Source organism: Myripristis murdjan, chromosome 15, assembly GCF_902150065.1.
Source record: "Myripristis murdjan chromosome 15, fMyrMur1.1, whole genome shotgun sequence".
In the NCBI taxonomy this organism is placed as follows: Eukaryota; Metazoa; Chordata; class Actinopteri; order Holocentriformes; family Holocentridae; genus Myripristis; species Myripristis murdjan.
This window is the reverse complement of record NC_043994.1, coordinates 22136830-22157317: the sequence shown is the minus strand read 5'-3', so window position 1 is coordinate 22157317 and position 20488 is coordinate 22136830. Positions and strand designations below refer to the sequence as shown.

The 20488-nt window shown below is 42.3% G+C and overlaps 1 protein-coding gene across 1 annotated transcript; it reads right to left on the bottom strand.

The window, feature by feature from the left end:
• Positions 1 to 276: 276 nt before the first annotated feature.
• On the bottom strand, positions 277 to 19800 carry kcnk12 (potassium channel, subfamily K, member 12). The gene is made up of 2 exons (XM_030070687.1): positions 19461 to 19800; positions 277 to 1399 (listed from the first exon to the last, which is right to left on the bottom strand). Exons 1-2 carry the CDS (start codon positions 19798 to 19800, stop codon positions 507 to 509), a joined length of 1233 nt encoding a protein of 410 aa, XP_029926547.1. The 3' UTR covers positions 277 to 506.
• Between the last annotated feature and the right edge of the window lie 688 nt (positions 19801 to 20488).

Here is a 20488-nt window from a genome sequence, read left to right as displayed (position 1 = left end):
TGACTGCACTACCATTTCAGTCAAATAAATCTGATATATGTTAAGCATGTAGAGCCGACTAATTCTTCTATTGACTAACACTGATATTTCAGGGATTTTCAGTGATTTGTTCTTGGTTGGGTATGAGTTAGGTAGAGTAAAATGGGTGATTATGGCCTCCATGCTTCCATATCAACATATAGTGCTGTTACTTGACTCTGTGGTTCTCTCTTCATGTCATCAGCATCATATAATCTGGCATCATCATCATCGTCATCATCGTTATCGCCATCATCATCATTATCATCATCATCATCATCATCATCATCATCATCATCATCATCACCACAGGTTGTTACTTCCAGCCAAAAGTATCCAAATTTCATGCATATCATGCATACAAGAGTGATACTGACAATCCATTTCAACAACCGTGTTTTTGTCTGAGAAAATCAACCTCAGGCTTTGTTATGGAGGGATAAAGACCTCCCAGACTTTTCCCGCTGTCTCTAAAACACTCAAGTCCTCTACCTGGAGTTACTTGTCTCTGCCAGCCTGTTGTTCATGATACCAAGTGCACCGACCCCTCCAGAGAAACCATTATGGCAGGAGCTGCTGCACACTGTCCTGGGATATCCATTAGCAGACTCTGACAGCTGCTTCTGCATGATGGCCAGGGACACCTTGTTGGAGGCTGTGAGTTCTTTCATGGAGATCATCTCCCCTGATAGTCTGCGTCCCTCAGTATCACTATCACAAGGCCCATCTGAGTCTGGCGGCCGTCCAAACCGACCTTTGCGGCTCCGGGAGCCTGGACGGATGGCATTGCGTCGGCCAAGGAAGGCATTGGCCTTATTACAGCGCTGACAAAACAAGCAGCTCATCTTCTGCAGCATCCAGTTGAGCACCTGCTTAATGACAATAGAGATGACGTTGAAGAGTGAATAGATGCAGCACACGCCCATCAGCATAAACAGGAAGTTGGCTAGCCTGTATAAGCTTTGGTATTCATAAGCTCCATTCTGGCTGCTCACAAAGTCCCCAAAGCCAATGGTACTGAAGGTGACAAAGCAAAAGTAGAGGGAGTCCAAGTAGGCCCAGCCCTCCACTGGCGTGTACATAGCTGAAGCACAGCAGGAGATGGTGATGGCTGACAGTCCGAGGATCAGCATCACATGGTACACCGAGGGCTTCCAGCCCGGGAGGGAATAGGCTGAGAAGTCATGGTGGATGCCTGGTGGGAGGAGGCCGCTGTTCCTGATTCGCCGCTCCCTCACAGCCTTCATCACCACAGCCAGCAGGGTGATGATGCGTTCCAGGAAGAGGTTAAAGAAAAGGATGGTAGCGGCACAGCCCAGAAGCCCATAGAAGATCAGGAACACCTTACCTGCCACCGTCACAGGAGTGGTCATCCCAAAACCTGAAGAAATAGAAGGAAGACATCAAATATTTAAAGTCCCCTCAGGCTGAAAATAGACATTCACTGCACTAGTAAAGGATATTTTGACTGGTTTGAGATCAGGTAAGTAACAAATAAGTGATGATTAAACCAATATGAGGTGTTACAAATCACAGAGTTTATTTGTAAATGACTGTGTTTGCTGTGAAAAAGTCCTCTGAGAGTTTTCAAACTTCTTCATCTTCTCGACACCCAAGTTGACTTTCATTAAGCCACGGAACCCCATTTGCAGTTGTTTTGCCTTGGGGACCCTGTTATGAAAAGACATATTGGTTTGTGTTGAGTATTAAATTATTTTGATGATATACCTGAACACTGACATTAAAATATAATGTTATTATTCACACAATTTTGGTATTGGCAACAGTTTCAAGTGAATTAATTTCTAGTGGAATTAAACTATTTCTCATTTTGCTCATGACCCCATGGACACCCCTCAAGGACCCCTGGGGGTCTGTGGACCCCAGTTTTAAAATTGCTGTTCCAGTAGCTGACATTATAGGGAGCTTAACAGAGTTTGGTATACCTGAAATCAGAAATACTTTATTGATCCCTGAGGGGAAACTGGATAGAACATAGCTGAAATATAGAAAAGTACTAGTTAATAGAAAACACAAGCACTGCTAAATGACTTTTATTGACACACCTACTCAGACCAGACTGTATGTGCTTTCTTGACTGGAAAATATGGCTAGAAGAGAGGAACAGAAAGGGGGGAAAACAACAACAACTATGGACAATTTGAGCAGCCAGAGAGAATGCTGATTTAAAGCCATGAGAATCAGAGGAATCTGAATCGTCTGATCTCTAAATTCAAGGAGATGTTTCCGTCGTCCAAAAAATCAACACAGAACCAAAACAAAGAAAAGCACTTTTATACATTATAAAAGGATCCACTGAGACTGTCTGGTCTATTTGGATGTTATGGGAATTAAAAAGAGATTACAACAATTCATCTCAGTTTAACAGAATATATAGACTTTATTATGCTCAGTTTTATTTCTATTAAGTAATTTAGAGTGTATTTACACAGTAAGTTAACATATTAACAAGTATACTGCATCCTGTGTCCTACATCCTACAAAATGTCTTGGACGCTGCTATACTGTTCGTAATGCCACAAACCAATGCAGTTTATGATACTCCACTGTATGTATCTGTTCAAATGTATAGATTATTGTTGCATTGTTATTTGTGGATATGCAAAAGTCCACACAAAGTGAAATATGCCAACACTTTGATCATTTTCAGTTCAAGATGATATCACACATTGCACATATGCTTCAAGACAAAATGTGTTTGAAGATAAATATTGGCATATTTACTTTCATAAAATCAACAAAATGACAGCTACAAAATCTGCAGTGCAGTCTATTTGACCACCAAAGCAAACAGGCAGTCAACACTTGCTTTAATAGTGTTGCTGCTGAATCAGTTATGGGCAAAAGATCCCAGTGAAGAGCTTATGTTTTTATGTAACACATTACAGTATTTGGCATTGTTGTTTAATTTACATTGAAGTATCCATTTACATAATCTCTCTGGACTAAAAAATAAGGTCATATGGTTATATTGAGGGGAAGAGGGTGCCAGGATAAGCTAAGATAAGCTCTCAGCCTGATTTTTTTTAATTTTTTGGATGTGTAATTTGGCTTCCTGCTATCTTCTGATTTCTTAGTCAATTAGACTGCCTGTTCAAGCTGAGGAGAGGAGAGGAGAGGAGAGGAGAGGAGAGGAGAGGAGAGGAGAGGAGAGGAGAGGAGAGGAGAGGAGAGGAGAGGATTAGATGTTTATGGTTTCTGCTGCATTTTGAGTGAGCACTAATCTTGAGGAGTGTCACAGGTGCAGGATTGAGTCTGCAGCTGCACCACAGCCCTGATGCCAACATTACCTGATGAGTGTCTGGGTACGCTGTTTAATTCCCTCTATCATATCCTACCATATTATTCATTCATTCAGCACTGGTGGAGCATTGCACCATGAAAGGTGTCACCAGCGTTCAAGAGAATTAGGGAAATAATTTGGCTCAGTCTCTCTCACAAAGAATAAACACATATACGTGTGCGCGAGCACAAATTATGCTTTTATCACTACTGTGTATCCAGATAAGAATAGTGTAGAGCTGCAACCAACAACAGCACCAAATGTGGTACCCAAACAAGGCTGGCTGTGGAAATAAAACCATGAAATTACCCCACAAGAGGGCACAGGCTACATCAGTTCTGTAATATAGTTACAGTGGAAACACTCCAGATACACTATGTGCATTTGGAGGCTGGAGGCAGCCTTCAAATGCACGCACATGGATATTCATTACACATGAGCGCACCTGTTACACATGAACACACACACATACACAGTATCATGCCACAGAACAGCATATGGTGTGGTATATCAACAAATAAAAGCATGCTGACAGATCAACAAGATCACTTCTGTGCCAAGGTTAATTGATTTTTCCATCATTGCCACCTCCCATTTCTGTCTTCTCTGAGCGTTAGAAGCATTATTTTCCCTTTTCTTCTAGCACCCTTCTATAACTGCCCCTTCACTGTCATGTAATAAATGACATCAATATTGAGACAATACCTCTTTTATGATGCCCAAAATGGCTTTTTTGACCTTATCTCTCAAATTGAAAACCACTCTCATGTGGGCTTTCTGTTGACATGCTGGGCCATTTAGATCAACGCTGATTGTTACAGATTGTTTGAGATATACATGAGGGAATATCACCAGTCTTGTCCATGTGTCCACACACGTACATGCACCTCATGTCCTTGCACACAGACAGGAAAATTTCTACTTTTATCTACTACAAAGCTCAGTAGCAGACAAGAAGGGCACAAGTGGGTGAGAGGAAGATTTGGGGAGATCTGTCAGAGAAAGCATAGCTCAGTGTTTATTGTTAATTAATTAGCGCTCCAATTCACTCCAGCCCATCTGAAGCAAAGAGAGACCAGATTACATCTTCTCTGTGTGCGGAGAGATGGCCCTCCGCACCGTCTCTCATTACCAAGTAAATTACCTAAGAGAGGAAAAGACACCAGGCATCGATTCAGTGTCGCATTTCAAAGCCATTACACCAGACCACTGTATCAAGATGCATTAGGAACAAACACAACAATAATAGAAAGTAGAGAACAGGCGAACTAAAGCCAAGACGCTAGCACCGTGTGACTTTATTCATACAAACAATTATGCTACCTGAGGAACGGAGAGTACATTTTACAAAGTGTGGTGCCCCTTTGTGACATTTTTTCACTTATCTGCTATTTTATTTTCTGTTTTTATTATTTTTTGGCCCTATTTATAACATTAATATTAATGTATATTATATTATATTATATTATAGACGTTTTCTTTGTATTGTTTTGTATTGTTGTATTGCTACAATTTTAATGTTATTTATCCATAATTCAGGACATATTGTCTGTGTTCAGCTGTGGTTGTGTGTGTTTGTGTTTGCGTGGGCAGATGGATGGGTTGTGACACGACTGTGAAAGGAAGAACAAAAAATTCTTTCCCTGTACAGTTACTGTTCTATTTATTATTGACAATCCAAAAAAACAAAACAAAACAAAACAAAACAAACAAACAAACAAAAAAAAAACTATTTGAGCTTTCTTTTTGACATGATTATAAAAATTTAAAGTTGCACTGAAGGCAAAACTCAGCAGCAACAGGATGTGATCTTGACCAAAACACTTTCCTTAAAAATGGAGATTGTACAGCCAGATTTACCCGCCCTGTCACTCACACTCCCCTCTTCCCCTCCCCCTCCACAAATGCCCCCTCATTGCTGATTGGCTGGAATGGGGTTGTCTGGCCCGGTCCAAGCCACTGTGTTTGTTTCCCATTTCCAAACAGCCGTGGCCCTTTTTTTTTTTTTTCAGCGCACACACACAGAACGAACAGCTAGTGGATGGTGAAGAGAATTTCACTGAATTTGTTGATTTCAAATATCACAAATCTTCCTCCAAAACTGCTGACTCCACCTCTAATGTTTCCACTCGGCCCAGACCAAGATGAGAGCTTGATCAGGCAGAAAATCACATATGCGTTAATCCAATAAGATCAGAGCTGTGGGAGAGTATTTATTCATTAATATCAAATAAAGTATGCTCATCCGTATGTAGAAATGATGCTTTGCTCAAATGGCTGATGATGGTTGCACACATAATTGCACACTAGAGATTCAACCAGAAGGAAAATAATGGAAATGGTGCCATTAGTATTCATTAATTACCGTTTGACAGTTTTAAGAGTAGAAGAAGATGCTCTAATGGTTATCAGACTGGAGGGAAACAAAGTCAGGCAGCGTAAGGCGAGAAAATTATAGCGTTGTTGTTATTTCAGTGGTTAGGCCCCCTTTTTTTTTCACTATTAGCTGATTTTAAGCCACATGTGCTGAACAGCAATGAGAGGGTTGACACAATTTATACTGAGTGGCACTCATTACAGTCTAATACCAAATAACTATGCCTCACTAAATAGTCTCGTAAAATAGGGACCTAAACAAATAGCACAAATTACAGAATGTGTAGCTAATAGGTGTATTGATGGACTTTGCAAATTCTCTGCAATGCGTTTGTTAAAATTGGCAAACTGCTCCCCTTAAAATACTATTATATTCAGCCAATTTCTAAAGGAAATGGCAGAAAAAAACATACACAGCCAGCATCATATTATCAATATCTGTAGCACAAAGATATTGAAGGCGTTGATAACAGCTATTAAGTGTATAACCTATAAAGCACACTGCTTACATTCTCTTAAGCTGGAGGAGAGATAATTCCCCTGGCAACGAACTATATTGAATTGTGCTTTTCTATAGTATGCTTTGTGTATGAAAACAACGAAGCAATAGAAAGAAAAAAAAATCAGCGCAGGGCATGCAGATAAATCTCAAATGGGCACATTCATGAACGAACAGCAAATAGATATAGATTGTCCCATATGATGAAAAAATGAAACAAGGAATTTAATATTTACTGTAAAGTGTAGGTTACTGTATCTGATCTTTTTTTTTTCTTAAATCTTAGCACCTTCTCAAATGTGTAGCACATCTGGTGAAATCGTTGCTGTCACTCTTTGGACAACAAATGCTGCGAGAGGCATATTGATCCGTTTTGAGGGGAAACAGGCTCACAAGGTCAGTCCTCTGAAATGACACCATTAGGCCTCGAATCAGGTCAAGGAAGCCTGCATTTACTGATGAGCCAGGTTATAGAGAGAATATGTAGGGACAAAGGAACAGACAATACGACACAGAATCAAGAGCGGCTAAAAGTGTTTGGAGCCATGTTTCCATGTTTGAATGGTGGCCATGCACTCAGTGGCCACCTTATTAGCTCCACCTGCACAATAAAGTTTCTTTTTCTGCTGCCTATAATGCTCTGGTTTTCTTTTTGTCACAGTAATAGAGGTGTTCATTCAATTCTATGTTTGGCATTGAGCTCATAGTTAGTGGTGCTGTTACACTGGACTGCATTTTATTGAGAGCTGTTTCTACTATTCTGTCCCCCTCATTGTATATAAGTGGGGGGGGGACAAAAAATTAGAAACACCTCTCAATATAATGTAGTCCAGTACAAGACCCCTGCAAATTACAACCTCAGTAATAAACATAGAATTAAATTTACACATTCTCCACAGTGCTGACAAAAACTGAACATTATAAATTTTCTTAAAAGGTAAATTTTATGGCAGAGCTGCTGCACTGAGCGTATGTATTCATTTGTGTGAGCTAAAATAAGCACTGTTGAACCTTAAGGTCACTGTGCACCACCACAGACAACAACCCACCAGAAATAAACGCCCACACACATGCTGATGTTCTGAAAACACACTGAACGGGTAATTTTGTGACTGATTTGCAAAAAAAAAATAAATAAATAAACACAAATAAAATAACCCTCTCTATTGCCTTCCCATATCTACAATTAATATGCCACTTTAAAAACAATCTCCCAGCCAAACCAACTGTGTCCCAGGAGTGGCAATGGCCTCAAATTGGCCTGATAAGAGCGGCAGCAGAAAGTGCCATGCAAGCCCATTTCTCTGATGACTGTGTTTCTGTGACGAACAGGAAATCATTAGTCATGGGGCGGCGTGGCAGGGGTCTGTGGAGAGGACACGGGGCTGAGGAAGCAGCAACATGGCCAGTCCTCAGACATCATCACCACACCATCTGCTGAGATGCTGCCAAGATAACTGGCGGACCGGATAATAACAGGCGTATTCAGACTATCAACAAAAACCACGCTGCCGGTTTAACAAAATGCAGATGACAGAATGGACTGTATACAACAGGGAGTTGCAAATTTTGTTGCGCAGCTATGTCGTAAAACCACGTCACGCACAAATTAAACAAAGGCTATAATATATAGTTACTGCATGAGATAAAACACTCAAAGCCAACGTGTACAACAATGATATTTCCATGATACCCTGAGGCATAGCTGTGTGACTTTGAAATTCACACACAACTCACCCACTCACAATACAGGCTGTATGTTAATGGTATCTGTTATGCATGTCAGAGCATAGATAATCAGCGTTATTGTGCTACACATGGTTGTGCAGTAATTACAAATAATGGACTGAGGAAATCATAATGGAACATGAAGCTAACAATCATTAAAGCAGGTCGACTCAGACATAAATTACCAGAGAATAACAAATCAGCCGTACGTGCATCAGTCTTTCTCACTGTTGGGCATTGGGTTTTCATAAATCTTGTAAGCCTAAAATGTGCAAGGTTACATGCACAAGTTGCAGCTGCCAGCAGCAAAGAGCTCCTTATGACACAGTTGGCAACACCAAACCCCCCCCAAAAATGCTCTTTCTAATTTTGTGATTAGTGTGGCTTCGCTCCTCCAACACTGAATCAGTCCAGCGTTTTTCAATTGTATCTTGTATTTAATTCACTGGCAAAGAGAACCTGGAAGATTGATGACTCTGGCCCGGTCTGTATTGATTTATTGTCAAGAAAATCTGCTGCATCGCCTTTGGATCTACCCAGACATTTATTCTCTTTGCTTCATTTTTTTGATCCGTTTGTCGTCTTTAGAGAATTTTAAAAGCCACATAGAGGATAAAAAAAAAAAAGACTCAAAACACAAAGGCTCATGTTAGACAGTGGCACAGAAAGGTTACACAGTTCAATCAAACAAGATTAGAATTAGGATAAATGTCGCCTCATTGTCCAATTTCAAACAGTAACAGAGATTTGTCTTCTCATGCGACCGGAGTATCTGATCTCTTATCAGATTCATATGCTCTCCACGATGGATCTCAAGGCTGTGTCCTTGCAGTTCCCATTATCTTCTGGTGTATGCACAGTCAGTGTTTGAATAAAGGCTTAGCTCCATAAAGCCCTCCTGTATTATTCCCCAGAGTAAACACACCTGTCACAGGGAGGTTCTGAAACACTGACTATGGCACTCAGCTTACAATGAAAGGCCTCAGTGTCCTGCATATTATACCACACAGATATGGTGCTGCTACTCATCACAGTAAGGGTACATTAAATATATGTCTGTCATCTCCTAATTGTTTAGCGTCTGAGAAGGCCACAGGCGGTTCCTGATTTGTAACAAACACATGAAGGCACATGAAAATAACCAGATTAGATGACAACGGGATTTGGAGCACTTGAGATTCAGCAGACATTCAATTTAATGGTTGTTCATTAGTGCTAATGTGAAAGCAGGAGCCCCTGAAATTTAGAGCAGTGGAGAAAACTCTGCTTTGGTGTGGGCCTGTCAACTTACTGACAGCCTCAATAATGATCTTGGTTCCTCTCTACACAAACCACAGCCAGCTGCCTCACAGGAGCGCTAAGGTTACATCGCTCTGTCGCTCACAATTAAGTGAAGTTTTATTTTTCGATCAAAGAGTGTGCCAACCATAAGCTTCTTGCGTCTACAGCTCTAGACTGCCAGACTCTTTGCCAGAGGTTGCACTTGAATAATTTGGATTGATTGTACTATGAAACTAAAATAAAGCCATTTCACCAAATCCAGTTTACTGTAATACTGTGATCCTGGCATTTTCTGTGGATAATAACAACTCCGGCTTTGTTTTGTTTGCAGGAAGAAATCAAAATGCAGACCAAATCGATGCATGAGCGAGGCGAGAGGCTGAAAGTCAAGGAAGTGGATTGATGTCCTGAATGTCACCGGTTCCTCAAATCCTCAAACCAGCATGAAAAGAAAAAAAAAAATCTCACTTTTTTTTTTCAGAGGTGTGTTGGAGCAATTCAGTCAAGCTGAAACTACTCCAGTGAAGCTGCACAATGTCCAACAAAAGAGGAGAGTGGATTTCATTGAGCAGCTCTCAGGTCTGAATGCACTGTATGTACCTGTTATATGAGTGTGAAACAGAGCGTTAATGACAAGGGAAAGTATGTTATTCACTGGATAAACAAAGGTTTAAAAAAAAAAAAAGAAAAAGAAATGTTTTTCATTCTCAAATTTGGATGAAGTTCTAAGCAGAAATTTAGCCCCTAATCCTGGATTGACTTTTATTTTTGTTATGTCCCAAGCAGCATTGTGCCACACATACATACATACAACGTGTGTTACAGCTACTTCTTACTTCTCTCAAAAGTAATTGGATTACTTTACCAATTACTGCATAGAAAAAGAAATTAGTTACTATGGAAAGTAACTTTTGTGTTACTGCTTTAATTATTAGTACACACATAGTTTTATTATTTTAGTGTTACTGTGGCACAGTGTGGGACAAAAAAAAACTGCCAAATTTTATGTGTCAATGTACATATTATCTCTCTGATGAAAAATGCTGGAACTTTTTTTTTTTTTTTTTTTTTTTTTTTTTTTGTCTTGTTTGTTTCAGTCGAGTTTTAGTTGACTAAATCTACAGTGGATTTAATCAGTGAAAACAAACAGGTTTCAACATTGTCTAATGCGTCATTTTTACATTTCGCTGGACTTTCCAATTTAGTTTCTGTAAACACAGATTATTCCACATCCCCCTGTTGTGTATGATTTGTGTCTTACCATTAGTTTTGGTTTTCTCCCATTACAAAAGAAAAAAAAAGTCGAAATTACCCACTCTGCTGTTACTTACTGCTGTTACTCTGCTCTGCTTTTGAAAAACTGTCCAAACTTAATGAAACCAACGAGGAGAGGAAGAAGGGGAGATCGTAAAATTATAAGGAGCGAGATTTTAATTCATGTCCCAAATGAATTTTTATGGACACTTTTAATTTCACCAGCGGTGATTACCCATCAGTCCAGTGTGGTGAGTGTGTGTATGTGTGTGTGTGTGTGTGTGTGTGTGTGTGTGTGTGTGTGTGTGTGTGTGTGTGTGCATGTGTGTTTGTGCTAAGTTTTGCTTATTTACATGTCTGGCCACGTTTTGCCCAGGAGTGACATTAGAATGGAAAATTAGATGGATGGGCTTCGTGTGTCTGCTATTTTCTGCTGCTGCCTATTAGCCTGCTATTTTTGCACATCATTAAATTATGTAATTGCATTATTTAATTTGAAAAAGTAAGTAGCTACATTTGCGGTTACTGTCAAAAGTAGTGGAATTACAGTAACGCGTTTCTTCCAACGCTGGTTTCAAGTCTGAACCAGCTCTTCTGTTTGAGTTGCATGTTAATTCTCCTGATGACACACTGCTGTCCCATAAGCAGCTGTTTGACTCCCAGTGTAGGTCCAGGACTTCAAACTCCAGCGTGAAGCGATTATAGTCAAAGGGATTAGTCAGTTTTGTCAGCGTATTGTGCCCCTTTTTTTTTTTTTTTGGATTTTTTTAAAATTTTATTTTACCTTTATTCAGCCAGCAAGGTCCTTGAGATAAAATCTCTTTTTTGAGGGAGACCTGGCTAAGATAGTATACCATTACCAGGTTAGAAAAATAGCTAAAAATATAAAAATTGGGGGAGGGTACACCACACTGTTATGGTAAAAAATGAAGAATGTTTTAATGGACATTTGATATTTAAAAAAAATGAATTCAATAGGCATTTAAAAGTCTCACATTAATCGGCTTTGGTGTCAACATCTTAGACGACTTTTTTTTTTACTTTTGCCCAGCCGTGTTCTTTACTTTAGTAAACAAATTGGCGTGTCCTCCTCTTTGACGCTGCACTCTGCCTTTAATCTAAAGTTTTAATCATTTGGCTTTTCACTGATGTAAGGTAACGCTCTACTTGTCTCTTAATGTTCCAGAGAACATCAGATCATCTCTGTGTCTTGTTATTTGTGCAGTCTCCCATGAGATGAACTACCTCAGCATCTGGAGCGTTTATGAAAATTTTGACTGCGGTTCAAAGGAGAGCACCGGAGGCATCGGGGAAACTTGACATTGGATCACTGAATTTGCACATGTAACTTCATTTGAACACTGAAGTATTTTCTTTAGCTACTTGAGAAATGCAGTCACAGAGCTTGTCTGACTCCTGTCGTCCTGCCTCTCTGCACCCCTCTGAACTCTTCCCACAGAGGCAAAGTGAGTTTTTATTTCTAGGATGGCAGTGAAATTAAATGAAATGACTACATTTCCTTTTATTCCCCCCGGTCCACGTCTGAAATTTTCATAGCTTCCTATTGGATGTCATGCCACCAATCTGGCACTGAGCGTTGTGATTGGCTGGGAGCTACACACCCGCTGCCCAAAGGCCGACACCCAGAAGAGTCCCGAGCTCAGCAAAACAAGAAAATCAGGAAGAGGGCACAGTCTCACACACCAGATACACACACCAACACACACTTCTAGTGAGTCATAAGTGATGATTGACAGGGGTTATTTTTATATGAGTCTATACATTGTTTTGTTATGAAAATCCAATTCATTTTCCCTTTAAATGTTGAATGAAATTAATTACTTGTTAGTCAAGGATATATCCATTTTAGTGAAAAAATCTAAAATGGCGGCCCAGTTCATCCTGGAGAGAGACACCAGGTCAAGGAGATGCGGAGTGCAAAGAGCGCGGAGAGTTTATCATCTCCTTGCCCTGCCGGCGCAGAGAGCAGAATCAGTGAAATGCTAATCAGTTTAAGGTGATTGGAGCCTGGCAAATCTGCTGTGTCGGACGCAGCAGACTGCGTCCTCTAAAATGATCTTGATAGCTCCTCGCCGTGATGATATGGGTCCGTGAGTTACAGTATGTAGGCGGATTGTGTGCCTCAGCCCCTGTCTCAGCACAGATTTATGGCCCACTCTGACAGAGCGTGGAGGTGTGGAGACGCTGCGTACAGCCGGCCCGGACAGCAGCATTTAACCAAGATGGGGATTTATAGAGGCCTGCGCTTCTGAACAGGCTTGTTCTACACACACAGACACACACTCTCGACTCCCACAGTAGCACCCAAGCTGAAAGAGGGAGAGGGGGAGGATGGAAAAAAAAAGTGATGGAGGAAAAGAACATCTTCCATTTTTCAATGCATCAAAATGTTTTGTAATTTGGTACTTAATGGGATGGAAAACTCTTCATTCTCTGTCATTCAGCTGTTGGCTGGTTGAGTCTTTAAGAGGATGATCAATTGATTTATTACCAATGATGTTATCAGGTTCACTTGTGCAAGTATTTATTTATCTTTTAATCAAATATAATGAACCTTAATGAATGAATGGTCAGAAAGGACTCTGAGAGAGTTTGCATCCATTTCACCATGTTCCACTTTATACAGAGGAATATCATTGAATATCATGTAGAGAGTCTCATGCTGAAACAACCAATTGGCAGGGTTGTTCAGTCTGCGCATTCGCAACCTTCGCTCTTTCACATTTTACTCCCACTGCAATTAATTCCCCACCAAAAACCAGTAACAGCATGTTTCAGATTTCTTTCTGGCAGATTTAAGTTATGTTATGCAACACTGAGCGCTCCCCTCGTTTAGGCAGAGGTGTCACAGGCTTTCTATGCAGCGCTGTCATAGACCTCGGCTCCCCCTCTTCATCGGGGAGACAATTTCTGGGCTCGGCGTCACTCAGCCACAGCACGCAATCTAAAGAGTGCCTTTCATGTGATAGAGGGCCCTCTGTTTTCCATTTTTAACACTGACATTTCCTCCGAGCCTATGATTTCACAGAGCAAGCCAGGAGATCTAAAGAGAGGAGGAGAGGGGGGTTGGTGGGAGGGGGGGCAGGCAGAGACAGGAGCAGGAAAAAGGTAGAGGGGGTGCAGAGCAGGAAGCTGCATGGGAAGAATAGGGAACTGCACTGGCCAGCTTTAAATAGTTCTGTAAAGGAAACTATAGAGCGATCTCTTTCTAATTATGTAATTCTGAAAACACATGCAAGTGCTATTCGGTGAGATAATTACTATGTACCCCCAGAAAAAAAACTGACATGTAAACAAAGTGAAGTGATGACTGTAATAGGCGTAAAAAGAGAAAAAAATGTTTGAATATTTTGAGATATCTGAGGCGATACTTCCAGAGCTGGACTGAAAACAGACCACACTGACAGGAGACACAGATAGAGAAGAGAGAGAGAGAGACTCTGTTGGAGTAAGAGACAGAAGGAAAGAACTAAGAGCTTGGTCCTGTGTTTTGCACCTATAAATCTGCTTTCACAGAGCACAGCAAACATTTCCCACCCACCTCCCCCAGCACATTCATAACATATACCGACAGTAACGACAACACAGATGGTTTTGATCCGGTGTGGCGGCGCAGTGTAGTTAATCTAAATAAAAACATGGCATCAAAGAGAAAACACAGCGTGCCTTCAGGAAAACCGGGCAGCCTATAAAGTGACATTTCGCTGCACACGACTGCCGAACACACACTCCACCAGTCTGACTTTGTATCGTACCTTTAGTCAGACACCTGAGTTACACAGTGTGGTACAGTGAAGAGGGCAAATTTGGCCGGCAATCCCACACCAGATAAATGGGCTCTGGTCAGACAGGCGTGTAATAGCCCCGCAAGCTTCACCAGTGTGGTTCAACGAGACTCTCATCCCATATCAGCACCTTTTCAACCAGTATGAGAAAATAAGGATTATATTTTGCAAAAAAGCCCCAAAACACAAAAACAACATGTCTGCTAATTAATGCTGTAAAGGGATTAGTTTAACTCCCACGCTCATTAGCTCGATCTGGATTCTGAGTCGCCTCCTTTCCATATTTGAGCAAGGCTGGCCATCTGTCTGTCAAACATGACATCTCCAGTGACACAACTGATTCAAATTTTTATGGAAACTGGAGGAATGCTTCGTGTTGGCACTGTCCTCCAGTGTTTAAAAATGCCACACTGAGTAGATTCATGATGTCACAATAATTACAAATCAAAGTATCGAACATGACACGGATAGTTCTGCGATGGAGAGTTTGTGTGTTGATCGCCGAAACACTAGACAGAAGGGTCAAGTTTTTTTTTTTTTAATTTCATGCTAATGAAGCACAGATTAAAAAAAAAAAGGAAGCAACTGTGTTCACATGGCCTACTCTGAAACAGAAAGTCCACTCTCAGACACACTGATGGTGGTTAAACTGATGGTCTTGGATATGTAATCTTTATAATTAGCAGATGAAGCAGCATGCAAATTAGTGCAAGCCTCTTTATCTGGTCTTTCCTTAGCCAGCTCCAAACTGTCTGTGCTGTCAGTGGGCCTTAACACAGTTACAAATCTGAAGTGGCAGTGGCAGTCCCTGCAGGCTACTCAGGAGCCACAGACACTGACAGTGTAGCTATGGAGGCATTTTGACGCAGAGGTATAAACTGTCCTTAACTCAGGCATCATAAGTGCAAACGACATGAAACTGACTGGCCTAATGTGTGTGCTATAGGCAAAGGTCAGCATTTTAAACTTTGACAGGAAATAACTGCTACTTAACTCGCCCAGTTTTGATGTAAGTTGGAGGGATGATGCATCTTGTCACTGACTGGCCCAATGACGCCTGCTTTATTTGTGCTGTATGACTTCCTAAAACCTACACTTACTAAATGAGTGTGCATGGTCATGCATGGTCTTTTTCAGCAACACCCTGCTCCACACTCAGAGTTACACTCATCGGCCTTTTACAGTTTGCAAGTGAGCAGCTCCACTAGAGCAGCAAGAGGTCAAGTACCTTGCTCAAGGGCACATCCAAAAATCTCACTGAAACCTCACTGATTCAAACCCACAGTATTCATTTTGGAAACAGTGAAGATGAGTCAGACTCATGCTGGAATGGTATAGGCAGGCTATCAGAGCTGCTGGAATAAGTGATTTGTGGTGGGAGAGATGACACTTCCCCCAGTGTATCCTGAGGGAAGAGCGCTCCGTCATCTGGCTGCACAGCCAGGGCTTAGCTGGATTTCACTTTTTTTTTTTTAACTCCTTCCCTCTCAGACATTTTCCCCTCATTCTGCAGGTTACAGGCTGCGCTGAAGTTAAGCCAGGTCACATCTAACAGCAAACTGTGTGAGGATGTGTTGTGTTGTCTGTGTAAGACTGTCCTATTTTCCTTCTCTGCCCATCTGACTTCTGTGAGTGGGTGGATGTTGATGTGATGGAGCAGGCAGCTGTGCCTACTAGGGCCAAGAGGTAAGACAAAGTGTAGTCCAGGAAGAAATAGTCTACAACACTGTCTAAACTCACTGCTGAAAATCACATGGAAAAACACTTCAAGGAACACACCAACTTTCTGGGAAAGTCGCCTTTTGTCTATCTTACCCAGAGTCAGACGAGAAGATCAATACAGTTTCATCCTTCCACATCCAGTGTAAAGATAGTGACTGGCTGCCTGTTAACTGCAGGGGGAAGCCTCTAGCAAGTTATTTAACTGATACATCTTGTGTCTCAAATGCAGCCACATTCATTCAGCTATATATTTTTGGCAAATAACCGTTGATGCATCTGCTGGGTGCAGTGATTACAGCTGCACCACTTTAAATGTGAGTCGGGGGTTCAAGGTGTGAACTGTGCGGCCTCACACCAGATCAGGGCTGTTAATAACACCCAGGTGACCGAAGGTGTGAGGTTTTACACTGTTAGAAAACCAGAGACTTTGACAGAGACTGTGAGGAGCATTTCTTCATTACAGACCCAGATTCAGACCTGCATCTACTTGAGCTTGAATATGTAGAAGAGAAAATGCTACTTATGGACAGTGGACAGACATGACGGTAGGCTGAATCAGCTGAGCCAGCTCACATGTTTGACAGGCGATGCACAGCTAGTAATCACTGCGCCCAGTGTTTGGATAAATGGTTATTCTAAGATATTCAAAAATAATTCCACATGCAGCTACACTTAGAACAGCTAAGATTTTATTTTTGTGTTTTTCATTTCACTTGGAATAAAGATACAAGATTATCACTTAAATTACTCATTGGAGATGCTGGAAGAGGTGTTGCCCTCACTTCACATGAGCTAGGCTGGCGGCTTCCCCCCTGCAGCCATTCACCGAGCTAACTCACTTAGCATGCAACCCATCCCTGTCACTGTGCAAGACAAGCTCTCTAATACTGAATCTCACCAGATACAACACAAAGGACTTGCAAAAATAATCAAAAAATAGTCTTGATATGGCAGATTGCTATCCCCACTGTTCATTGGTACTTCAGTATTTGCACATTATTTGTCAAAAGAGTCCCAACAGCCTTACGATGAGACCGAACTCCCATTTTCGGTGACAGACAGACCACAAATGGCCAGAGAGAGCTGTCCTAATTGGCTGTAGTCAGCTGTCAATCAGCGCTGTCTAGTTATAAATGGAAGTCATATTAATAGATACCCTGTTTGTTAAGCAGACTCAAGTGCCCTCTTTAACGAGCAGTCAAACAGTAATGGTGCTCCTGCTGTGTCTAAATAATGCAGGGCAAGACAGCAACACAACTAAGAGTTGGATGCCGACAACACCAACAACAAAAATACTCTTTCCGAGTCTTCAATAGTTTCATCACTACAAGAACTTGACAGCCCTAAAAATAAAATGTCACTTCTACTGGATGCATTGGATTTGCAGAGCAATATAGCAAAATGGCATAGATCCAGCACAGTTGCACATCTTTACAGAGTTAAATGCATTTTAAAGTGGTAAATTCACCCCTTTATTTTATATATTTGCCTGCAGCATTGACTGAAATTGTTAAAAAAAAAAAAAAAAAAAAAAAGAACACTAGGCATGGTTGGTGGACTTAGCACGTTGAAATTAAAATGCCTCAACCAGTTATGGTTCCCCTTTCATTCTCCCGTCTGGAGGGACATCAGAGGGGAGGGAGCGTTCACTCCCGATATCAAGCCTCCACCACAGCAAAGTCAGAGCCAGGAAGAGTTTTGGAGGAGTGTCTGGAGCAGCAGGGGGATACCGCTCTGATAAAGAGATGTGCGGGGAGGCCCAAAGTCCCTTTCATATCACAAGCTCACAACCACGCTGAAAAACTAGCACACAGGCGGGAGGCGGGAGGAAGGAGGGGAGGACAGCTCACTGAGATCAAAGCAAGATGGAAATTCAGACATAAATCCGTGCAAGCAGGGGAAAAGACAAACACTGTGGAGAGATTCTCACCATCACCTTTTCTTCAGCATGCCGCTGAGTCAGTTTATATAATGGCTTGTTGGGGATGACTGCTGCCTCATGACATGCGGACCGGAATACAAAGGATCTCAATCTGCCAGACGCATGCACACACACACAGACCCTGTGATTCCCCACAGTGACTGGGTGAACAGAACACATTGCCTCCCAGGAGCAGTAGCTGTGCATTTGTCTCCTGGAGTGTATGCGTGTGTGTGTGTGTGTGTGTCTCAGAGAGAGAGAGAGGGAGAGAGAGCGGAAGAGAGAGAGACCAAGGCAGAGATGGGGGAAGGAAAAGAGACAGATGCAATAAAGCTCTTATAACAGGCATAAATAAAGTCCTGGCTTTGACAGATCCCCTGCCCCTGTGATCCCAGTTCTCCCTGAGCACATGTGTACACCCATTATTTTTCCTCATCATTTCCTTTGCCACAATTTTCAATTATTAGCAGGAGCCAGAGGGTGTTACAGTGTGTGTGTATGAGTGGACATGGGTGTGTGGACAAGGTCAAGGATAGAGCTGCTGTCAGTTCAAATTATTACCTGGAGCTCGTTTGCTTGCCTGTTTTCTTTCTCACTCACTCACTCACTGACTCACTGACTCACTCACTCACTCACTCACTCACTCACTCACACACTCACTCACTCACTCACTCACTCACTCACTCACTCCTATCACTGCCTGCTGTGGATGGTCTCTAGCTGTCCATCATTTTTTGCTACTATCAGTGAGGGAGGGGCGGTGGCGGCTGTCCAAACAGAAACAGGAAGGGTTCATACCATCAGGCATGCAGTGCGCCACACGGCTGGCCCTTAGGGTGGCCTGGGAGGGACACTTGCTCTTTTCTGACCTATTGCACAAGTAAATGTTAAATGAGGGGGAGCAGAAGGGGTTTCTCATTGACATTCTTGTTGGTTTGAATGAAAATGTGGCAAAGCGTACACCCATGGGTGCTGTCCTATAGACAGGATTGAGTGAGCCGTTCCAAATGGCAGGCAATTCTGATATCACCCCCATGCCAAACTCGCCCACAGCCAAAGTGTAACACATGACTGGGAAAAAAAAGTTAATCTGCTATTCTGTATGTAAGCCAGAGGAAAGAGAGCAGTCTGCAGGGATGGTAACTCGGGTCCCTTTTACACCCTAGGCAATCACTAATGACTCCTGTGGTAGCAGCAGGCGTGATGCTTTGACATAGAGAGCTAAAGAATTTATTTTGTATCTTTTAAGACATGGCAAGTTTCTCCAACTATTCTCCTAAATGTGCTTTTATTAGGGCAGGAGACCCAAATATTAATTTGATCGTTATTTATTTATCTCTCCACATCCCTTGAATGTCCCCATGATAATTGACTTACTGTTAAATTCACGGATATATTTGGTATCTGCACTTAAATGCACAATTAAAAGCTTATCATCAAATACCAAGAGGACACCTTGCCTGCAACCGCCGGGATGCAAAGGTCAGGGAAATCACTGAATGCTATTTCATTGCATTAGTGAGGCACTTAAACGCGGCATAGATCACCCACCTATAGTCGAGACCACAGTTCCAACAAAATAAAAAGCCCCTGTAAAATCCCATCGTGGCCTCAGAGCGTCAGCTCGGATCCCAGCGGCGATGGCAGCCTCGTACTCCCGCAGGAAGGAGTTGAGGTCCTGCAGGCTGATATTGAAGGTCTCACTGAAGTTGAGGAGCGTCCCGTTCCAGCGGCCGTGAGCCTGCAGCTCCGAGGGCCTCTCTATGGCAGAGAAGACCGCAGCGCCGCACAGCAGGTACAGTAGGATGAGGATGGCGAGCAGCAAGAAGCGGCCGTTGTCTTCGTTCAAGTGCAGGGAGCGGCAGCCTTGCAGTCGCTGGCCAGGCATCATCCAAATTTCAGCACCACTCGCGCGTCGGACAGCGACAAGCTCCACATCGGAGACGGCATTCACTCCCCTGCAGGTTTCCTCTGGAAGTCACAGCCAAGTGCCCTCTCAGTGTGTTGTGGGTGACTTCTACACAAAATTATCCTCTAGTTACCACACCACGTTTTCTCATTGTAGTTGTGAAGTGGTTTTATCTGTAGCTGAAATGAGACTGGCGGAAAAGCCCCACTTGTGGATATGCCAAGTCTGCAGAACCCCTTTGTTTCACAAAATTGTGGCTGATTAAAAAAAAGAAGAGTCCATCAGCAAAGCCGTCAGCCACAGCCTAACGGCTGTGGCAATGCAGTTGAACTGAAGTAGACTGCAGCTTAAATCCAACCAGACGCGCTCAACCCTTCTTTGCGCAAAGGCTGAGAATGGAAACGCGAGCGGTATCCTCTGGGTCGCTGCACCAAAATGCCCGTCCCGTATCTGTTGTACCACAGAGACGCTCGGATTCTTACAAGTTATAGTGGCACATTTAATTGCCCCAGGAAAATCCCGTGTCGATCATTACTGAACTCATCTCCCTTCAGTCGTCCCCTGACTGGTACGGAGATGTGCGGAGCTGCAGTCTTCATGTTATGGTGGATATGAGACACTGGTACATCACATCCAGTCTGTGTGTCTGGTGAGATCATCCTCGGCTATC

Excerpts from the sequence above, each read along its gene's own strand:
- kcnk12 (XM_030070687.1), bottom strand. The coding sequence starts at position 19,800 with ATGATGCCTGGCCAGCGACTGCAAGGCTGCCGCTCCCTGCACTTGAAC. Across the intron at positions 1,400-19,460 it reads AACTGTGGTCTCGACTATAG|GTTTTGGGATGACCACTCCT; the intron begins GTGGGTGATCTA and ends CTATTTCTTCAG.